The 20,779-nt window shown below is 38.8% G+C and overlaps 1 protein-coding gene across 1 annotated transcript in view; it reads right to left on the minus strand.

Annotated features, from left to right (window-relative positions):
- The window catches only part of GPALPP1 (GPALPP motifs containing 1), a 34,837-nt gene that overhangs the window by 11,999 nt on the left and 2,059 nt on the right, over positions 1–20,779 (minus strand). Inside the window, exons 2-6 of the mRNA XM_008706827.2 lie at positions 11,861–11,993; positions 10,968–11,066; positions 8,712–8,820; positions 4,300–4,431; positions 3,738–3,902 (exon numbers count right to left, since the gene is read on the minus strand). Of these exons, the coding sequence (XP_008705049.1) occupies positions 3,738–3,902; positions 4,300–4,431; positions 8,712–8,820; positions 10,968–11,066; positions 11,861–11,993 (638 nt within the window). The remainder of the gene's footprint in view (positions 1–3,737; positions 3,903–4,299; positions 4,432–8,711; positions 8,821–10,967; positions 11,067–11,860; positions 11,994–20,779) is intronic.

Raw genomic sequence — 20,779 nt, forward strand, 5'->3', positions numbered from 1 at the left:
AAGTACTGTTAAAAACATAGGAATAGCTCAGCTCTTATTTTCTCATAAAAATCTTCCTAGAAAACAGAAGCTTCATTTATAAGTATTAGGGGAAAAATGATGTGATGGTAAGATAGAGATAAAAACATGAGCATTTCATATGAAGAGTTAATAGATCTAGCGAAGACTGGGAGGCGAGGACATAACAGATGTCAGTCAATTTGTACTGACCACTTGCTCCTTCTAAAGAGCAATCTTACTTATTTCAGGCCATGTTGGCTAAGTGAATGTGAGAACTTAGTAGCATGGGAGATTGTGCTGGGAAATCAAATATTAAAAAAGAAAGATGAGTAGAAGAAATAAAAAATACACAGAAACAAATGAAAATGAAAACACAATGGTCCAAAACCTTGGGAATGCAGCAAAAGCAGTCCTCATAGGGAAGTGTATGGCAATACAGGTCTACCTTAAGAAGCAAGAAAAGTCTCAAATAAACCACCTAATCTTACACCTAAAGGAGCTAGAAAAAGAACAAAAAGTGAAGCCTAAAGCCAGCAGGAATAGTGAAGATTAGAGCAGAAATTAATGATAGAAACTAAAAAGCAGTAGAACAGATCAATGAAACCAGGAGCTGGTTCTTCAAAAAAAAAAAAAAAATTAATAAACCTCTAGCCACACTTATCAAAAAGAAAACAGAAAGGACCTAAATAAATAAAATCATGAGAGAGGAGAAATAACAACCAACACCCCAGAAATACAAACAATCATAAGAGAATATTATGAAATGGATAAACTCCTAGAAACATATAAATTACTAAAACTGAAACAGGAAGAAATAGAAAAGTTGAACAGACTGATAACCAGCAAAGAAATTCGATCAGTAATCAGAAACTCCCAACAAACAAAAGTTCAGGACCAGATGGCTTCACAGAGAATTCTTTTTTTTTTTTAAGATTTTATTTATTTATTTGACAGAGAGAGAGAGACAGCCAGCGAGAGAGGGAACACAAGCAGGGGGAGTGTGAGAGGAAGAAGCAGGCTCATAGCGGAGGAGCCTGATGTGGGGCTTGATCCCACAACGCCGGGACCACACCCTGAGCCGAAGGCAGATGCTTAACGACTGCGCCACCCAGGTGCCCTGGCTTCACAGAGAATTCTACCAAACATTTAAAGAAGAGTTAATACCTATTCTCAAAAAATAGAAAAGGAAACTTCCAAATTCATTCTACGAGGCCAGCATTACCCTGATACTAAAACCAGTTAAAGATACCACTAAAAAAGAGAACTACAGGGGCGCCTGGGTGGCTCAGTCAGTAAAGCAACGGACTCTTGATCTCAGCTCAGGTCTTATCTCAGGGTCATGAGTTCAAGCCCTGTGCTGGACTCTGCGCTGGGCATGAAGCCCACTTAAAATAAAATAAAAAATAAAAAAAGAGAAACTACAGGCCAATATCCCTGGTGAACAAAGATGCAGAAATTCTCAATAAAATACTTGCAAACTGAATCCAACAATACATTAAAAAAATCATTCACTATGATCAAGTGGGATTTATTCTTGGGGTGCAAGGGTGGTTCAACATTTGCAAATCAATCAATGTGAGACATCACAGTAATAAAAGAAAGGATAAGAACCATATGATCATTTCAGTAGATGTGGAAAAAGCATTTGACAAAGTACAACATCCATTCATAATAAAAATCCTCAGCAAAGGAGGTTTAGAGGGAACATACCTCAACATAATAAAGGCCATATATGAAAAGACCACTGCTAAGATCATCCTAAATGGGGAAAAACTGACAGCTTTCCCCCTAAGGTCAGGAACACCACAGGGACGTCCGCTGTCACCACTTTTATTTAACATAGTACTGGAAGTCCCAGCCGCGGCAACCAGACAACAAAAAGAAATAAAAGGCATCCGAATCAGCAAGGAAGGAGTAAAACTTTCACTATTTGCAGATAACATGATCCTCTATACAGAAAACCCAAAAGACTCCACCAAAAAACTGCTCAACTGATAAACGACTTCAGTAAAGTCACAAAGAACAAAATCTACGTGCAGGAATCTGCTGCATTTGTACGCAACAGCAACAATGAAGCACGAGAAAGAGAAGTTAAGGAATTGATCCCATTTACAAACGTACCCAAAACAGTAAGATACCTGGTAATAAACCTAACTAAAGAGGTGAAAGACCTGTACTCTGGAAACTGTAAAACACTGATGAAAGAAACTCAAGATGACACAAAGAAATGGAAGGACATTCCAGGCTCATGGACTGGCAGAACAAATATTGTTAAAATGTCTATACTACCCAAAGGAATCTATACATTTAATGCAATCCTATCAAAATACCAACAGCATTTTTCACACACCTACTACAAGCAATTCTAAAATTTGTATGGAAGGACAAAAGACCCCAAATAGCCAAAGCAACCTTAAAACAGAAAAACAAAGCTGGAGGCATCACAATTCCGGACTTCAAGCTCTATTACAAAGCTGCAGTTATCAAAATAGGATGGTTCTGGCACAAAAATAGACACATAGGTCAATGGAATAGAATAGAAAGCCCAGAAGTGAACCCACAAGTATATGGTCAATTAATCTTCGACAAAGCAGGAAAGAATATCCGATGGGAAAAAGAATGTTTCTTCAACAAATGGTGCTGGGAAAACTGGAGAGCAACATGCAAAAGAATGAAACTGGACCACTTTCTCACACCACACACAAAAGTAAATTCAAAATGGATTCAAGACCTAAATGTGAGACCTGAAACCATAAAAATCCTAGAAGAGAACACAAGCAGTCACTTCTTTGACATAGGCCCTAGCAACTTCTTCTAAATATGTCTCCCAAGGCAAGGGACACAAAATAAAAAATAAACTACTGGGATTACCTCAAAAATGAATAGCTCTCCGATACTGATACTATATAGTTTATGCCATAAATAGAAGTCTGTAGTACTATATGTTTAATATAGTTTAGCATACAATTTAAGGAGTATTAATAATCCCTTTATGAGTTCCCTGTAAAACTGAGTAAAACACTTTCAGTACCTAAAAGAAAAGGATTTAAGAACTCAATCACAGGGCCTAAAATCACTGTGTTGTCTAATTTCCATTTGCTCCCTGTTCTGTGATACTGTTCTCTGAAGAAGACTCCCTGCATATCTGGCTCTAGGCTAGACAGCTATTCACCTATAATGAGGAACGGAAGGACAGAGAAAAGCACAACTAAATGTCGGCATGAATAAATCCATGTAAACAAGGGAATGTCTTTTTCTGAAATAATCTTAAAGGCTAAATTATAAAAATGCCAACATATTATTTTTATAAAACACCAGTTAAGAAAGAGCAGACAGGCACTCCAACACTAGTCATTCAAAGTGTGCGGCTCACTTCCACACCACCTCTTTTGTTGCCTCCCCTGCTGTTACAGAAAGGTCTAGAACAGAATTACTGCTCATTACTACCAGCCCTCTAATTCCAGAAAAGCTGACCTCATAAAAGTTCGTTTCTCTTGCTATCAAATGAAGTCAATAAGTCCGTATCTCCAGGTTTTCTTGGGATTTAAATGAGACAGTTCACTGGGACATAGTAAGCAATTGGTGTCACTTTCCTTATTTTCGTTCAGGGGGAACTCTATTATTTTCCCTTTGGAATCATAATTTTAAAAATAGTACCCTGAAATAATTATGCCTTATAACTTTTCAAAATAAGAGCGAATGTGGGCAGAAATACATGAACAAACAAACCCTCTCACCTTGGCTTTCTTCTCCCTGTCCGCTGGAGTGTCTGTCCAGACTGATCGATCTCCAGATTTGTCATCGGCTCTTCTCTTAAAAGTTCTGGGCCCAAGACCAAAGTCTTTCATTTCTGGAGGCAGCTCAGTCATCCATGATTCTCTTGTCATTGGTTTAGATGAATCCTTTAAGAGAAATAAAAAGTCCAAAAAAAAAAAAAGGGTAGCCTGGACAGTGTGTGTGTGTAAAATACTCTAGAAGTGGCCATGTTTTTCAATTGAGGCTTTAAGGTTAAAAAACACACTTTAAGAGAAAGAATTTAATATAAAGGATTGATATTTTGTCATATATGTTACAAATACCTCCATCTAATTTATTAATTTTTTGACTTTGTTATCTTTTGCCATACAGAAACTTTTAGATAGGCAAATTTGCCCGTCTTTTCCAGCTTCTGGGTTAACTTGCTCCTAAATTTTCTTTATATACATATGTGCATGTATTTTCTTTCATGTCTATTTTTAAAATTTAGATTTTTAATCCATTTAGCCTATCTCCCAGAGTACAGTCTCTTTAAAAACTTACATTGTCTCCTTTGGTCAGTTTTTCTTTCATTCGCTGGGCCCTTTTTTCAAACTCGGTTGTGACGCTATAGTTAACTGGTCCTTTTGCAGGCATTGGTCCAACAATGTCCTCATCTTCACTGCTATCTGTTTCCTTTCGAAATAAGACATTACCTTTAAACCAGCAACAGAGCCACAGGTTATAGAAAATGATCCTAAATTACTTAAAATTTCACCAAAACGGATTACCTAGAGACACTAAAACAAAAATGCAAACAATGCGTTGCTAGCTAATCACTGAGCAATGAGGATTTTCCCCCGCCTTCCTAAAGTCCAGAAATGACACATACACAGAATATGGATTGTCCCACCCTCCCATGCCCATGGCAGACCTCATTAAATTATTTCAGCTTTCTTCCTGACGGACACAGAGGTGGCCTCACAATTCCTCTCAAAGTAATAGTCCAGCTAATTATTACTAGTTGGTCAGAGATGACACAAGCTGAAACTATTTTCATTCCTGGTACAGAAAAAGCTTTTCAGAATAAGGCAAACACAAGTAAGACGTTCTTGGACGCTGTACGAGCCTTTGTGACCCAGCACAGTGCACAGAAATACAAATGCTGTGCAACAGTCCACAAATACTGGCCCAAGTGAATTACCTTCGTTCCCAAAGCACCCCCTTTACCCTAAAGACATAACAGTATTGTAATAAGTGAATTCAATTTGTTCTCCATAAATCATTTGAATAAAGGGTTTGTATGTAAGACTCCATGTTAAAGGTTACATACTCTAGGGCTTCAAGCAGTCCTTGTCCTCCAGGAGGAGACAGGTTAAGATGAACAACAGTAAGACCTTTGTCCTCCAGCTCTGACAGGGGCAGCTTCTTGCTCATATTTTTTCAAACTTTCAGGATCAAGTTCATTTGTGTTGTTTACCTTGGCCCCACTAGCTACTCAGTGGTAACTATCTATTTGCAGTTTCTTCTCTGCACCCTTAAAACAATTGCTATTGGCACAAATCATTAGTTACATATTATCTCTCGGCTTACGCCAAATCACTCACACGCACACACATACACTCATTTTCTCTAACTATGGACTTTGGTATATGATGCATCAATAACGAAACCATGAAAAGGCATTATTATTCCAGTTCTCTCTTCCTAACCTAGGAAAACTAGGTTTGGAGAAGTAGATTTAGGAAGGTTAAACAACTTGCTCCAGGTTATAAAACTGGTATTTAAGATGAAAATATTCTTTTTTTTTTTTTGTCTTTTTTTTTTATTATTATTATATTATGTTAGTCACCTTACAGTACATCCCCGGTTTCTGATGTAAGGCTCAATGATTCATTAGTTGTGTATAACACCCAGTGCACCATGCAATACGTGCCCTCCTTACTACCCATCACCAGCCTATCCCATTCCCCCACCCCCCTCCCCTCTAAGATGAAAATATTCTAAGATCAAGGCCAGTATGTTTTCTGCTTACACAAGAGAATCCCCTCTATTTTTTTTTTTTTTAATTTCAACTGCTAATGTTTAACCTTAGAGTGTTTATAGCTCATCTCTATACGGTAAGCTCTTTGACGTCAAAGATATTATCTTAAACATATTTATAGCCCTTACAAAATAATACTTGGTGACACAAAATGAGGAAATATAAAAGATACAATGAACTTTAGCTTTTCTGTCTGGGCTGCCGACATGCCAACCAGACTGAGGGAGACCCGGAAACTTTGGGGCCACGTGAGCCACAGCCACGGCCGCACCGGCAAGCAGCGGGGAAAAGCACTCAGGAGGCCAGGTAATTTATTCTTGTATTTAGCAACCCTGGTAGAAGGATTCCTTGTACTGAGACTAAACTTCTCAAAGATACTCTCGTGGCATCAGTAGTGAAGATGGTAAGAATAATGACAATGATGAGAGCTATTATAAGTTGAATACCTATTGTTCTGACTTAATCCTTGCAACAGCCCTCTAAAATAAGGATAACAACCCGCAGGATACCGACAAGAAACTAAGCTCACCCAGGATTCGAAGCTCGAGCAGCTCCTGCCTTCTCTCTCCCTGTCTCTCCGCTCCAACTACACTGGAATTCTTAAACCCTATCTCTCCCTCCCCACACTCTTTTGCCTTCAAAGAAGCTATCTGTACTTTCTGGAACAATCTTTCCTGACATCTTTGCTGAGATATCTCCAACTCATCAATCTTTAGACATTTTCTGAGACAAAGACTTTTTCTCATTTCTTCAGATTAGCTTAGAATCGTCTGTCATGGTTCCACTATATTTTGTCTCACCTTCTGAATCACTCATAACGTCAGATGTTTGTTTAATGTCTGTGTTCCCCACGACACCGCAGGTGTGATTAGCTGGGACTATGTCTAACTTATTCATTCATTCAACAAATACTTCTGAATGTCCACTAGAGAGGAGACAAAAATCTCTGTCCTCAACGGACTCACATTCTAGTGGGGACAGGTCAACAATAAACAAAAAGAAGCAGTAAAAGAAATGGAATCTGAGGTGGTGATAGATGCTCTGGAGAAAATTAAAGGAGGGAAGGAGGGGTAAGGGGAAGAGGAGTTAGCAATTTTGAATTAGGAGGTCGAAACGACCTCAGTAAGGTGACATTCTAGCCAAACCTGAAGTTCTGGGAGGCAAGCCACATAGACAGCTAGGGGAAGACCATCCTGGAGAGACTTACAGGTATCAACACTCAGGGGTAGGAGCCTGGCCGGCATATGTGAGAAGGTACAGCAAGGAGCACAGTGTGGTCAGATTAAAGTAAGAGAAAATCAGGCAGCTAAAGGAGACCGGAGTGTAGAAGGGCTTTGGTCTTCTATTTTTTTTATTTTCCATTTTTTAAAAAAGTAATCTCTACACCCAAGGTGGGGCTCAAACCTACGGCCCTGAGATCAAGAGCTGCGTGTTCTACTGACTGAGCCAGCCCGGCACCCCCGGCTTGGCTTGCTGAGAACAGGAGGAGCAATCTGATAGTTTTGAGTGTGGGTGACACGATCTGACTTCATTTTATCTGGGCCACTCTAGCCACTGTATTGAGAAGAGGTAGCAGAAAAACAAGGACTAAAGTATTAAGACCAATAAAACGGGTGAAATATGATGTTGACTTAGACCAGGGTGAAGCAGAAACGGTTGAGATCGTGGGTATCTTCTGAAGGGAGGAACAACAGGACTTGTTGACAGACTCATTTCTGTGACTATTCTGATCCATTGTAGGCGCTCTATAAACATCTGCTGAAGGAATGAGTACACGACTCTGAAGTTCATGGTCTTAACCACTGCACTATATTTTCCTTAGTAACAACCTCAGTGTAACTGCTGACTTCTCGGGAGAGAGGAACGTACAGGAAGCTACCGTAGACCAACAGACCGAACAGGTGATCCAAAGTCTTACGAACTGGGTTTAAGGGGTGCCTGGCTGGTTCAGTCGGTACAGCAAGTGCCTCTTAATTTGGGGGTTGTGGATTCAAGCCTGAGTTGAGTGTAGAGATTATTTAAAAAAATAAATCTTAAAAAAAAAAAAAAAAAAGAACTGGGTTTAAGCCGTGGCTTTGATAAGTACAAACCGTGATCTTGGGTAAATTACCTAATTTCTTTGGTTTTTAGCATCTATAAGATGGCAGATCACATTTATTTCATACGGTCGCAGGGAAGATAAAAATAATAGCCATCCATAAATGGGGAAAAAGCATTACAAGTTATAAAGTACTCTACAAATCTCAGCTATTGTTAAGGACCAGGCCACTAACAAGGAAACAGCTTTCATACTTGACTCTAAAATCATTTGACCTATCTTCTCATAACATCACTTAACTTCCAGCTTCGTTATATACGGGCAGCAGAGCCTAGTACAGGCAAGAGCTGATTTCGAGGCAAAGATCATAGTCAACAAATTCCTCGGCTTTCTCTTTTTCAGGTCAAATCACAACGATTCCTTAAACTTTTCATCATTAAAGCTTCCCTTCAAAGATGAGAAACATGAATAGGTAACATCCTTGTCATCATGTAACTGCCTTGTTATTTTTGTAACATCTCAGTTCTGGAACAAGCTTTTGATTTCATCTATCCACCTTACCAACCTAGGTTAATGTGAATAGGACTGCATAGTGGTTACATTTGAGCCAAAGGATTACAGTTATTACTTGGTAAAGTCTTGAGTTTGCTACATCTAAATCTTTTTTTTTTTAAAAGATTTTATTTATTCATCCAACAGAGAGACGGCCAGCGAGAGAGGGAACACAAGCAGGGGGAGCGGGAGAGGAAGAAGCAGGCTCATAGCGGAGGAGCCTGATATGGGGCTCGATCCCATAATGCCAGGATCACGCCCTGAGCCGAAGGCAGACGCTTAACAACTGAGCCACCCAGGTGCCCCGCTACATCTAAATCTTTAATTAAAAAGTTTCCAAACCTCAGAGTTGAAATAGGATGATACTTGTTGTCCTGGATCATCTCTGCCTTTGTCACTTTTTTGTGTAGATTTAATAAACCCAGGAGGTAGTGCAGGACCTATTATAGGCCTGAAAGATAAAATGTACCTTTAACATTCTCCCTGACTTTAAAAAGCAGTTTTGTGAATAAAAGTTCACAAATATAATAAAAAGGCAAATAATAACAAATGTTGAAAATGAGAATTTTATTTAATATATATTTTTATTTCATAACAGTATTTTTCCACTTAGTAGTATCTTCAAAAAAAAATCTAATTTTCTCATCTTTACTTTCTATTTGTTAGTCAATGCTAAGATACTAAACCAGTAATTCTCAAATCTTTGTGGCAGTGGTGTATACCCACTTCCTCAAAGAACTACATTAAATAAAAATAACAATTTTTTAAAAGTCCTTACTAAGAATTAAAGCCTGTGAATATCTTTTTCTATTTTGTGCCTTGGCTTTCACTTTTGATAGTTACTGTTCACCGACACGTTCTTTAGGGGCAATCTAATTATAGTCAGAACTCCTTAAGCAGAAATTGAGTTCTAAGAACGTAAACAGCACGTGCATACAACAGATGTTGGCAATTTATGGTTATGCGTGCCACGGTAGCATAAAAATTGAAACACTGTCCTCACTAATGATCCAATAATGATATGGAGGTCTACGAGAATGAACATAAGTCATGTGAGATCTGCAGACAAGGGAAAAGGTGCTGTGCTAACCACGTGTCAACCAGAGAACCTGTTTCCTTCAAACAACCCTGGCTGGTATAAGTCACTCCATTTTCCAGGTGAGCAGAATCACGCCCGAGGACATCAGAAACTAGTAAGTGGCCAAGCTAGAGTTTGAACCTTGGTCTCCTTGATGCCAAAGTTCATTTTCTTTCAAGCTGCCCCACTGCCACATTTCTGAGAGAACGGACATCAGTCCAAATGGGCGAAGTGCCTAAAATCTGGGTCTTAAGAGGAGAAAGCCTTACGTCAGGGGAAAAAAATAACAGAGACAAGATATTTTCTCCTCTCTTTCGTGCTCTCAGGTTCCTTTATCCTTTTTTTCATACCAATGTTTTCCCCAGAGGTGTTGCTGTGCCAGGATTACCAACCACCAAAGTCCTAAGCTGAATTTTCTAGGTTGCATTGCGTTCAACTACAGCCTCACAGACAAGCTTCCTGGCAGAGGGAAAACACTACCGAGAGTCGGCTGGTCTCGGTTCTGAGCCTGGCCATTCAATCACCAAAACATAACTCTCAACGAAGAAATTGCTGCACATCTAATAATGTGTTTTCTTGAAAGGAATGTTCTGTCCCAGTGGTCAGCAAATTTTCTCTAAAATGCCAGATAGGACATTTTAGGCTTTGAAGGCCATCTATGGGGCTCTTAGGCATGCCCGTCTTTTTTTTAAATGACCCCTTACAGATTATCCTTGACTTAGGGGCCATACAAAATCAGTAGAGAGTCTATCCCTGTTAATTCTAAAAGGATCAAAGTAATATGAAAATTGGAGCTGATGAATGTGATTACAAAGTTTGAATGTAAAATGTACAGTAGCCTTTTCTAGTTGCTCTTGCGTATTAGTGATAGTGTTCTGAAGTATAAACAATTTGGTGCGCAATTTCATATTCAGCATTTAAAAATTTTACAATTCTGAGAAGAAGACAGGAACCACTACTTACTATATACTTACTTGGGGCCAGGCATCACGTAAGAGACATACACACACACGTGTGTATGTACGTAAATATGAAATCGCAATCATCACAACAATTTTGAAAGGCACTTGTTATTTTATTTTTCAGATGGGAAATTTGAGGTACAGAGAAGTTAGTCAAATTGTTTAACGTGGCATACAGGAATTGTTTCTTCTATCACCCAATGACTAAGAAAGCATCAAATACCAGGATTCCAGCCCCAGGCCAGACAGGATACTCACTACGTATGCAATCTTATCTATTTAAAAAAAGGGGGGAAGAAGGATAATGTTCCAGTCAATCTACTACAAAACACTCTCGTGAGCATCAACGAAGAGATGTGGAAGTTTTTTTATAAACTACAAAAGTATTTATACGCAATTAAATAATTTTTGTTATAGGAAACAACGATTTTTCCCTATGCATTTCAAATGTTAGATAAATCTGTAAGGTAAACAACATTCGGACAACTCTTCAGTGAATTAACTAACACTAATGGAAATATTGAGAAAAGACAGGCTTGAACTATCACACATTATCACCTTGGAGGAGAATCATCCTGCTTTTTAAATCCAGGAGGAAGAGCTGGTCCAAAAAACCCTTCATCATCATCATCGTCATCTTGATTTCTCCTCTGTTTTCTAAAAACACAGTAGCGCAACTTTATGCAATTTTTTTTCACAGAGAAATTTTAAGTTTTAAAAGAAGCACTAACTCCAACTAGCTGTAGAACTACTGAAACAATCAATTAATCTTGCCCAATAAGAACAAATGGATATCACAGATCTTACACTAACCTTTCCTTGGAATTTATTTTTGGCCTAGACTAGAGATTGGTTAATTCTCTATGGCAGGAATACTTAATCAGTTTCCTAAATTTTCTCCAGTGTTAATTAAAGATTCCATTTGCTGAGGTTTTGAACAGTCTACATGCTGAATATTTTTGAGCAAAAAGCATGACTCTCGATATTAATCTCATTCAGGCAGGGTTCTAAGTAGCTACTTCTGTCTCAGAATCTTTAAAATGTATCAAAAAAACCTTGCTACCCCATACTAAACAAAGATTCCACTTCTTTTTTTCATGCACCTATGGTAAGATAGAGGGAAATCATTCATTTACTTAAGCAAAAACCATCCACTGCATAAATAATTTTTCAAAGAAATGCTATGGCTTATTTAGAATAGTCACTTCAGTAATACCTTCAGGAAAAATCCTTTCTATAAGAATTTAATTGAAATCCTAGGTACCTGCACAGCTATCTGCTACTAGGATAAGTTTCTTTCTCAAAGGTATAGTTCATAAGGCAATAGCGTGTGAAAGGCTTTCTTCTTGTGCTGTAAAAATACAGGTATGGTGTCCCCTGACTAGCTGCCTGTTCCAGCCAACGTATACTAGGTGTGAAGCTTGGTTTATCATTTAATGTAAGTGACTGACCTTGCTGCTGGACCGGTGTCATCTTCTTCAGATTCTTGATTTTCTTCTTCATACAACGAACTGCTGTCCTCATCGCTGTCTGAGGACTCTGAGCTACTGCTTTTATAATTAGGAGGCAGAGCTGGTCCTGCAACTAAAGAAAATGTCTTGCGTAAGTCCTCACTAGCCCCAACTGTTTCAATGAATCGCCTCGCTGACATTTTATATTTTCTTTTCGAAATTCACAGCACTCGCTGGCTATCACTTATTACGAACTTTAATCTCACTTGTTCCTGTTTTGTGTGCAGTGGTCTTGTCTTTCTAACTCCAGAAAGGCAGAAATCGTGTCTTTTGTAGTATGAGATTCACAAAAAAATTAACACCCAAACTTGTAACTCTAACAATGGCATGTAACTTCCCTGACATCTTACAATTTCTGCACTGGTTGCAATTTTGGTTGGTGCAACTGCCAAGATAGTTTCATGAATTTCTGTTCTTACAGACAGCATTTGGTCGACAATATTCATGCCACGGTGCTAACCAAGCAACGAATTTGCCATTCCATACTCTAACATATCAATAATCAAAACTATCCATTCTGGTTTCTGATGAAGAACCACCACTTTAAAAAGTATCTTTACTGACATCATCGTACTTCTCCGTTTTCTTTTTGAGATGATTTTTCAAGCAGAAACAAAAATTAGAGTCACACTCTAAGCTTCACTGCTTACTATAGAGACACAGAGAAGAGAATGAGGCTGTACCAGGACAGGGATGCCAGGGCGGTGGGTGGGAGTCTTCTGGACCCACTCACCACAATGACTTGCTGTCCCTTTACAACTTAGCAAAATTACAAATTACTGCATAATGCCCCTGCATAATGTCACGGTGTCACACCTGTCTACGCTGAACCTGAGCGGTGATGCTAAAAACTCTATTGCCACAGCTCCCAAGCCCGGGTGTTTATCACAACTGCCAAAATACGTTTTAAAAGAGATTCCTGGGCCTTTTCGACAGAGATTCTGATTCAGCTGGCTTGGAGTAGGGCCTGAAAATATGATTTTCCAAAGAGCTTCCCTGGTATGCGATTCATTCAATATTAATAACAGCAAAAACCTGAAAATAACAAATAAAAGAGAAATAACATGTCTTGAGTTCTGATAACGCTATGCATGTTTTTAAAAAAGTAAGCTCTACACCCAACGTAGGGCTTGAACCCACAACCCTGAAATCAAGAGTTGTACGTTACACTGACTCAGCCAGCCAGGCACCCCTTCTATGCCCTGTTTTAAGAGATTCACATGCAGGGGAACTTGGGTTGCTCAGCTGGTTAAGTTTCTGATTCTTTTTTTTTTTTCAAGATTTTATTTATTTGTTTGTCAAAGAAAGAGAGAGAGAGAGAGCACAAACGGGGAACAGCAGGGGGAGAAGCAGGCTCCCTGCTAAGCAAGGAGCCTGATGCAGGACTTGATTCCAGGACCCTGGGATTATGACCTGAGCTGAAGGCAGACGCTTAACTGACTGAGCCACCCATGCGCCCTGAAACCTGATTTTTTTTTTTATGTTATGTTAGTCACCATATAGTATATCATTATTAAGTGTCTGATTCTTGATCTCAGCTCTGGTCTTGATCTCAGGGTCGTGAGTTAAAAAAAAAAAGATTCACATGCATTAACCATAAACTTTTAAATTCTAACAACAATTCTATTAGGGAAGTATTATTACTTTTATCTTTCAGATGAGGAAACTGAAGCAGAAAGCAACTTGCCCAACTTCACACAATTAAACAGGGGAGTTGGGATATGAGCCCAGGAGTCTGATTTCAGAGCCTATACCCTTAATCACTATACTAGACAACATTCAACAAAGACTCAACATCTATCCATCCAACAAATACTAAGTAAATACTTCTACAAAAACAAACTTAAAAAGGAAGCAAAGGGTGACTGTGAATATGTGGAAAAGTAATTTTAAAGACAGAGGTTAGGGAAGGCCTCTCAGAGAAAACAACATTTAAATGGAGACTTCAATGATGAGATGACAGTAGCCACCCAAAAATCTGAGGAAAGAACATTCTAGATGGAGAAATAGCGAGTGCAAAAGTCCTATGGAGGAAACAAGCTTGATATGCTTGAAGGACAAAAAGACTTGCCTAGCTAAAGCCAAGTTAGCAAAATGACAAGATGAAGTTGGGATAGTTTAAAGGGGCCAGACTGTATGCTTTGGAGTCAGACCCTGGCTTTGCATTCCAGCTTAGCTGCTAACTAGCTGTGTGATCTGGGTGTTATTTATTTATTACAGATTTATTTATTTATTTATTTGAGAGAGACAGAAAAAGAGAGAGAGAGCGAGCACGCACATGCAACTGGGGGGAGGGGAGAGGGAGAATCTCAAGCAGACAGTCCCTGCCCCTCATTGAGTGGCAGTCTGACACGGGGCTTGATCTCACAACCCTGAGATCATGACCTGAGCTGAAACCAAGAGCTGGCCGCTCAACTGACTGAGCCACCCAGGCGCCCCTCGATGTTATTTAACCATCCCGTGTTATACTCTTGATCTGTAAAATGAGGTTAATAATATTTCCAATCTCACGAGGCTGTTGTGAAGATTACGTCAGTTAACACATGCACAGCATCTAACATAGTAGTTGGCATACAGTAAGCACTTAAAACATACTAATATGAGATCTGGTAAGGAGTTTGGATTTTAATAATAGGCAGTCACTGAGAGGTTTTAAGTCTGGACAGACATAATCTGAATTACTTTTTTTTTTTTTTTAAATACCTGTCTGCTTATGGACAATAGACTGGGGGATCGGGAGTAAGGTAGAGGAGTTAGAAAGCTGGCAAGAAATGGTTTGATTTCCAACATAATTTGAAGGAAGGGCAAAGAGAACTTGTTAATGGTCTGGATGAAGGAAGTGAGGAAAAAAACGAAGGAAAAAAAAAAAAGGACTTAAGGATGTCTTAGGTTTCTGGCCTGACTGGCTAGCCAGGAGGACGGTAATGCTATTCTCTAATATGGGGAAGCCTAAGAGGGAAGAAGATTTGGCGGAAGAGTCAAGAGTTTGTTTTCCACATTTTTTTTTTTAATTTTTTTTAAAAGTTTATTTATTTAAGTAACCTCTGCACGCAACATGGGATTTGAACTCATGACTCCAACATCGAGAGCCGCAAGCTCTTCTGGCTGAGCCAGCCAGGTGCCCCAAGAGTTTGCTTTTCACATTTTAAGTTTAACATGACCACTAAACATGTCAGTGGCACTACCAGTGGTACTTGGGTATACGGGTATAAAGCTGAGGGGAAAACGTTAGGGCCAGTTTTGGAACATTTGGTCTATTTCTGAACATTTTTTCCTATCCCCTCTTGATGTATTTTTATAGAACAAATAGTATACAATAAGTTGACTTAAAAATCCAAATTTTTATCTTAAAAAATTTGATGCATTTTTTTCAATATTCTTCTACATGTCATTAAATAAAGGTAGGAATTTTAGAACATGCTCAACTAGTAATACAGTATGCCTAGAAAAGAACAATCAAGAAACAAAAAGAAGAAAACATTAAGAATTAAGGGATAGGATCCATATCTCCAACTCCTGTTCAAGAATGACTGAAGTTAGGGACGCCTGGGTGGCGCAGTCGTTAAGCGTCTGCCTTCCGCTCAGGGCGTGATCCCAGCGTTCTGGGATCCAGCCCCACATCAGGCTCTTCCGCTGGGAGCCTGCTTCTTCCTCTCCCACTCCCCCTGCTTGTGTTCCCTCTCTCGCTGGCTGTCTCTCTCTGTCAAATAAATAAATAAAATCTTTAACAACAACAAAAAAAAGAATGACTGAAGTTAGTATGTGAGTTTCCCCAACTATATGTGGAGATCATATCTGATTTGTAGCCTTAATGAATAATGTCTTTACTAATTTCTAATTATCTCTTTATGTATATTAATTCCTAGAGAAAACACCTTTTAGACTATAGCAAGAAGGGGAGGATACCACCTTCCATAAATACCCCTTCTTCAAAATTCTAGAGGTCACCATGAAGAAGACTGGAGGATGAGCTTTACCATGAAGTAGACTGGAGGATTACACTTCCCTTTGATAATGATTGGCTCTTACATCTTCCTCTTCATTCTACATATTAAAGAGGAGACTTTTTTCTCTTTCGCTTCCAACTTTTCTTATATGAGAGTACTACGAATGTAATTTGTCAATTTGACGTTAACTGGCTAATTTTGGATTGGTTTGGATCAAGAAGGGATTTTACGGGGTGCCTGGCTGACTCAGTCCATTGAGCTTGTGTTTCTTGATCTCAGGGTTGTAGGTTCAAGCCCCAAGTTGGGTGTAGAGATTACTTAAAAAATAAAATCTTAAAAGAAAAAAAGAAGAGATTTTACTATTCTTATATACAGTTCAAATGATTAAAAGACTAAACGGTCTAAATATGTGTTGTCCTTGGTATTATAACCAACAGATAAATTTGCCTTAAATTTTTAAAGAAACAAGTGAGGTATTATATAAAAAAGAGAATAAACAGATGAAGATAAAACTCATCTGAAAAGAATGCAAAGCCTTATTTTTAAAAAATGATCACAGGAAAAATAATGTAATAAGAGTGAGATTCCACTTGGGTTGTATCAAAAGTAATAACTATTATATAACAAAGTAACAGAATACTAAGAGACAGTGACCTAAAAAGGAGAAAGAATTCTGAAAATACAAGTTGGTATAAGCCACACTATAGACTTTCTAATAAAATTAAGGACACATCTGGCTTCACTTTTTTTTATTGGTACCCTTCTTTAGAACAGTATAAACTGCCTCAAAATTATTTTAGGCACTTGTAATGAACTAGTTCATCTCTGTCCTAAAACAGTAATGCTATACTATAATTATTAAGGCAGCTCTCCCACTGCAATGGTAATTTTACAAACAGATAATACATTCAATGAGAATAGGAGTTATGCCTTATATTTCATTATTTTTCCCTTGTAATATCTATAACACAAAATTATGCAGAGAAAAATAATGTACTCAGGACAGTATATAAAACCTCATTACAGGGGCACCTGGGTGGCTCATTTGATTAAACATCTGACTCTTGATTTCTGCTTGGGTCATGATTGCAGGATTATGAGACTAAGCCCTGCATCGGGCCCACACTGGGCTTGGAGCCTGCTTGGGATTCTCTCTCTCCCTCTCCCTCTGCCTACCCTTCCAACCCCATGTACACATGACCTCTCTCTCTCTCTCTCAAAAAACAACCCTCATTACAGATCAGTAATGGACTCTGATGGTAGGGAACACTAACCTAGAACCTCAATTAAACAAAACATTATTCCCACCAAAAGCAATCCCATTCTTCTCATTAGGAGACTTATATACTACAATAAAATTGTACTCCTTTATGTTCTGAATTTCAACAAAAATTTACGAAAATTTGTTTTCTCTTATTGTATACATACTTCACAGTAATCTTGATTTTGCCCGTTAACCTGCAAAGCCTAAAATGTTTACTATTTGGTCCTTTATAGGAAAAGACGGCTGATTCTGTGACAAGATTAGGCATGGAAATATCAGTAAGGAGAACCCAACTCAGTCTTTTTTAGGGAATAGACAGTTATGTCAGAGAATGTTTCCTAGAGAACGTGATGGTTGGGGTGGGGCTGAAGGATTCAAGTGACTTGGCTGGACAAAAGGGGTGAGGATTGGAAGGAGGGCAGTCCAGGCAGAGGCAAAAACATCTCCAAAGAACTGGAAGCGTAAGGGCCTACCACATTTAGGAAAACTAAAATGTGATCAGGGGGCTGGAACCAAGAATGTAAAGAAAGGAAGGATCTATGGGGTTAAATGTTGCTGTGAGGTCAAACAAGGTCAGGATTAAAAAGAGTGCCTTGATTTAGCAAAATGTGCTGAAGAACAATTGGTGGGTGGTCTTCATCTATTTTCACAGTGGAATTAGTGACAGCATTCTCAGTTGACTGCCCAGAACAGAAGCCAGAATGTAGTGGGTTATGAAGCTACAACACAGTGGGTAAGGAGAAAATGGAGAGGATCCAGAGAGAAAGAATACTAGCTACAGGGGGATGTAGAGCAGAGTTTTCATAAAGATGGGAAAAACTGGAATGCTTTGGTCAAATGTTACGGGCAGGGAGCTCTGAGAACAAATAAGGGAAGGGATTCAGAGTAAAAATGGCAGGACTAGCCTTAGAAGAAGGTAGTGTACCTTTTCTACTATAATAAAAGGGAAGACAAAAACGCAGGGCATAGATTCAGGAAAGTCTTAGGCATAGTGACAGAAAATTGAGGAAGTTCTTTTAAGATGGCATTTATTCCTTCAGCAAAGTAGAGGGAGATAGTTTCAGAAAGAAAAAGAGGCTTTTAAAAAACCATGGTTGATAATGGGGAAAGAGAGCTGCATGAGGAAGCCTCTGAGGATTGTTGGGCAGAGCTGAGAACCCAACTGGGGAGGAGCCTGTGATTTTTGGTAACATGAGCCTTTGGAAGTCTGAGGTTTTTTTCTAGCAGCACTGGGAAGGCTGGACGTAGGCTCATGAGAGGTCAACATTTGGATTCATCCAGAGCTGGGTTTTTGCCGGTTGCCGGATGGGTTTAACAGAATCCCGAATGGGTAAGGCAGTTGAAAATTCTTCAAGAGAGTGAATGATGGATCGTGAAGTCTAAGCAGGGGCAGAAGTGATTAAAAGAAGGAGGCCAAAAAGGACAGAGGGCAGAGACTGCATAGTTTAATGAGGTTATAAAACAAATTAAAAAAACAAGTATAACGGGAATAACTGAGTGAGAATGATGGCTGAATAAGGGGCTCTTGCTCTGAATGAAATATGAATTTAAGTTTTCAGAGACAGAAGAGTCCAGTGTGTGATTACAAATACAGCTAAAATTAGTGGAGGTGAAGGTCATTGCACATGAGTCGTCTGGAGTTGAAGTCAAAATAGTCAAGGCTCCCCTTAGCTTCCACAAAGCAGCATCTGCAGTATATGGACTGGTCTTGAGAAAACATGTCCACCTCAAGTTTTTCTAATGACATGATCTGAGGAGACATTTCCCAGCATTCGATATTCTAGAGTATTTGAACAAAGTTGATTTGTTCCATCCCAGAACTGTGTGCTCACTCCCTCCTCCGAATTCTGTCAGTGATCTCTTTCAGGGAGGTAGCTGAGTATGAGGAACAAAGGAGAGATACCCGACTGGGTTTAAGAATTCCCACCTGTGGGAAATTCTGGCGCATGCTACGACACTGATGAACCCTGAAGACATTATGGTAGGTGAAATAAGCCAGTCACAAAAAGATAGATACTGTATGATTCCACTTATTTTTTTAAAGATATTTATTTATTTATTTATTTATTTATTTATCTGAGAGAGAGCGCGCATGCGCCAGTGAGAAGGGGCAGAAGGAGAAGCAGGAGCCTGAGACAGGGCTTAATACCAGGACCCAGGATCATGACCTGAGCCAAAGCAGACTTTTAATTAACTGGGCCACCCAGGCGCCCCTGTATGATTCCACTTATATGAGAGACCTAGAGTAGTTAAATTCATGGAGACAGAAAGTAGAATGGTGATTGCCAGGGGCTGGGGGATGTGGGAATGGGGACTCACTGTTTAATGGGTACAGAGTTTCAGTTTTGCAAGAGGAAAAGTGTTCTGGAAATGGATAGTGGTGATGGTTGCACAATGTGAATGTACTTAATGATGAATGATACACTTAAAAATGGTTAGCATGGTAAATGTTATGTATATTTTATCAGAATGAAAAAGAAAAAACTAGGTGCACATATACTGTCACATGATTTATAAAGAAGGTGATATTACAGTATGGTGGAGAAGGGAGGGTGATGGATCAACTGGATATCAGTGAGGAAAAAAATAAATCTTCACCCCTACCTCACACCATACACAAATATCAATTCCTGATAAACCGCAAATATAAATGTGAAAGTTAAAACAGTAACGCTTGTAGGATAAAATGAAGGAGAACAACTCTATCACCTTAGAGGAGGCAAAGACTACTCAAATAGGTTACAAAAAGCTATAACCATAAAAGAAAAAAAAATCTAAAAATCAGACTATGTTAAAACTAAAAACCTCTGTTCCTCAAAACATACTGAGAGAGTGAAAAGACAAGCCAGAGAATTAGAGAAGATATTTCCAACACATATAACTGAAAAATGACTTGTCAAAACTATATAAAGAACTCACTCAATAGGTCAGTAAGGAAAGGCAGACAGATCAGTGGAAAAATGAACAAAAGACTGACACTCATCCGCATTTCAAAAAAAAAAAAAAACAACTGAAAAGGTAGTGAACTTCATCTGTTATCAGAGAACTACAAATTAAAACTACCATGAGATACTGCTACAAACCATCAGATTAAAAAGACAGAAACAACTAAATGAGAATATGCAATCATGAGAATTCTCATCCAGGCTGGTGGGAGTGTAAATCGGTACTACTTTGGAAACTGTTTGGCAGTATCCACTAAAGCTGAATAGATGCATATCCAGTGATCCAAAAATTTCAAAAGGAATGCAACATGTGTTCACTAAAAGACATGTACTATAAGGCATAGCGGGACTTTATTAACAGCCAAAAAGGTAAATGACTCAAAAGTCCATCAAGAGTAAAATGGGTAAGGAAGCTGCAGAACACTCACACAATAGACTGCTAGACAGCCGTGACAATAAACAATCTGGAGTAACACCCACAATAGTTCATCAACATGATGAATCTCACAAAATAATGTTATGCCAAAATACGAAGCCAGTTACAAAAGAGTTCATAATGTATTTTTCCATTTACATAAAGCACACAAAACCAATCTATGATAAGTCAAGACAGTAGTTACCCTTTGGTTGAAAGAGGGATGGGGAGGCAGGTAGCAACTGGAAGATGGCACCAAGGGAACTTCTATGGTGAGACCAAGTGTAT

The sequence above is a fragment of the Ursus maritimus genome, unplaced genomic scaffold (assembly GCF_017311325.1).
Source record: "Ursus maritimus isolate PB19 unplaced genomic scaffold, ASM1731132v1 scaffold_10, whole genome shotgun sequence".
Classification (NCBI taxonomy): domain Eukaryota; kingdom Metazoa; phylum Chordata; class Mammalia; order Carnivora; family Ursidae; genus Ursus; species Ursus maritimus.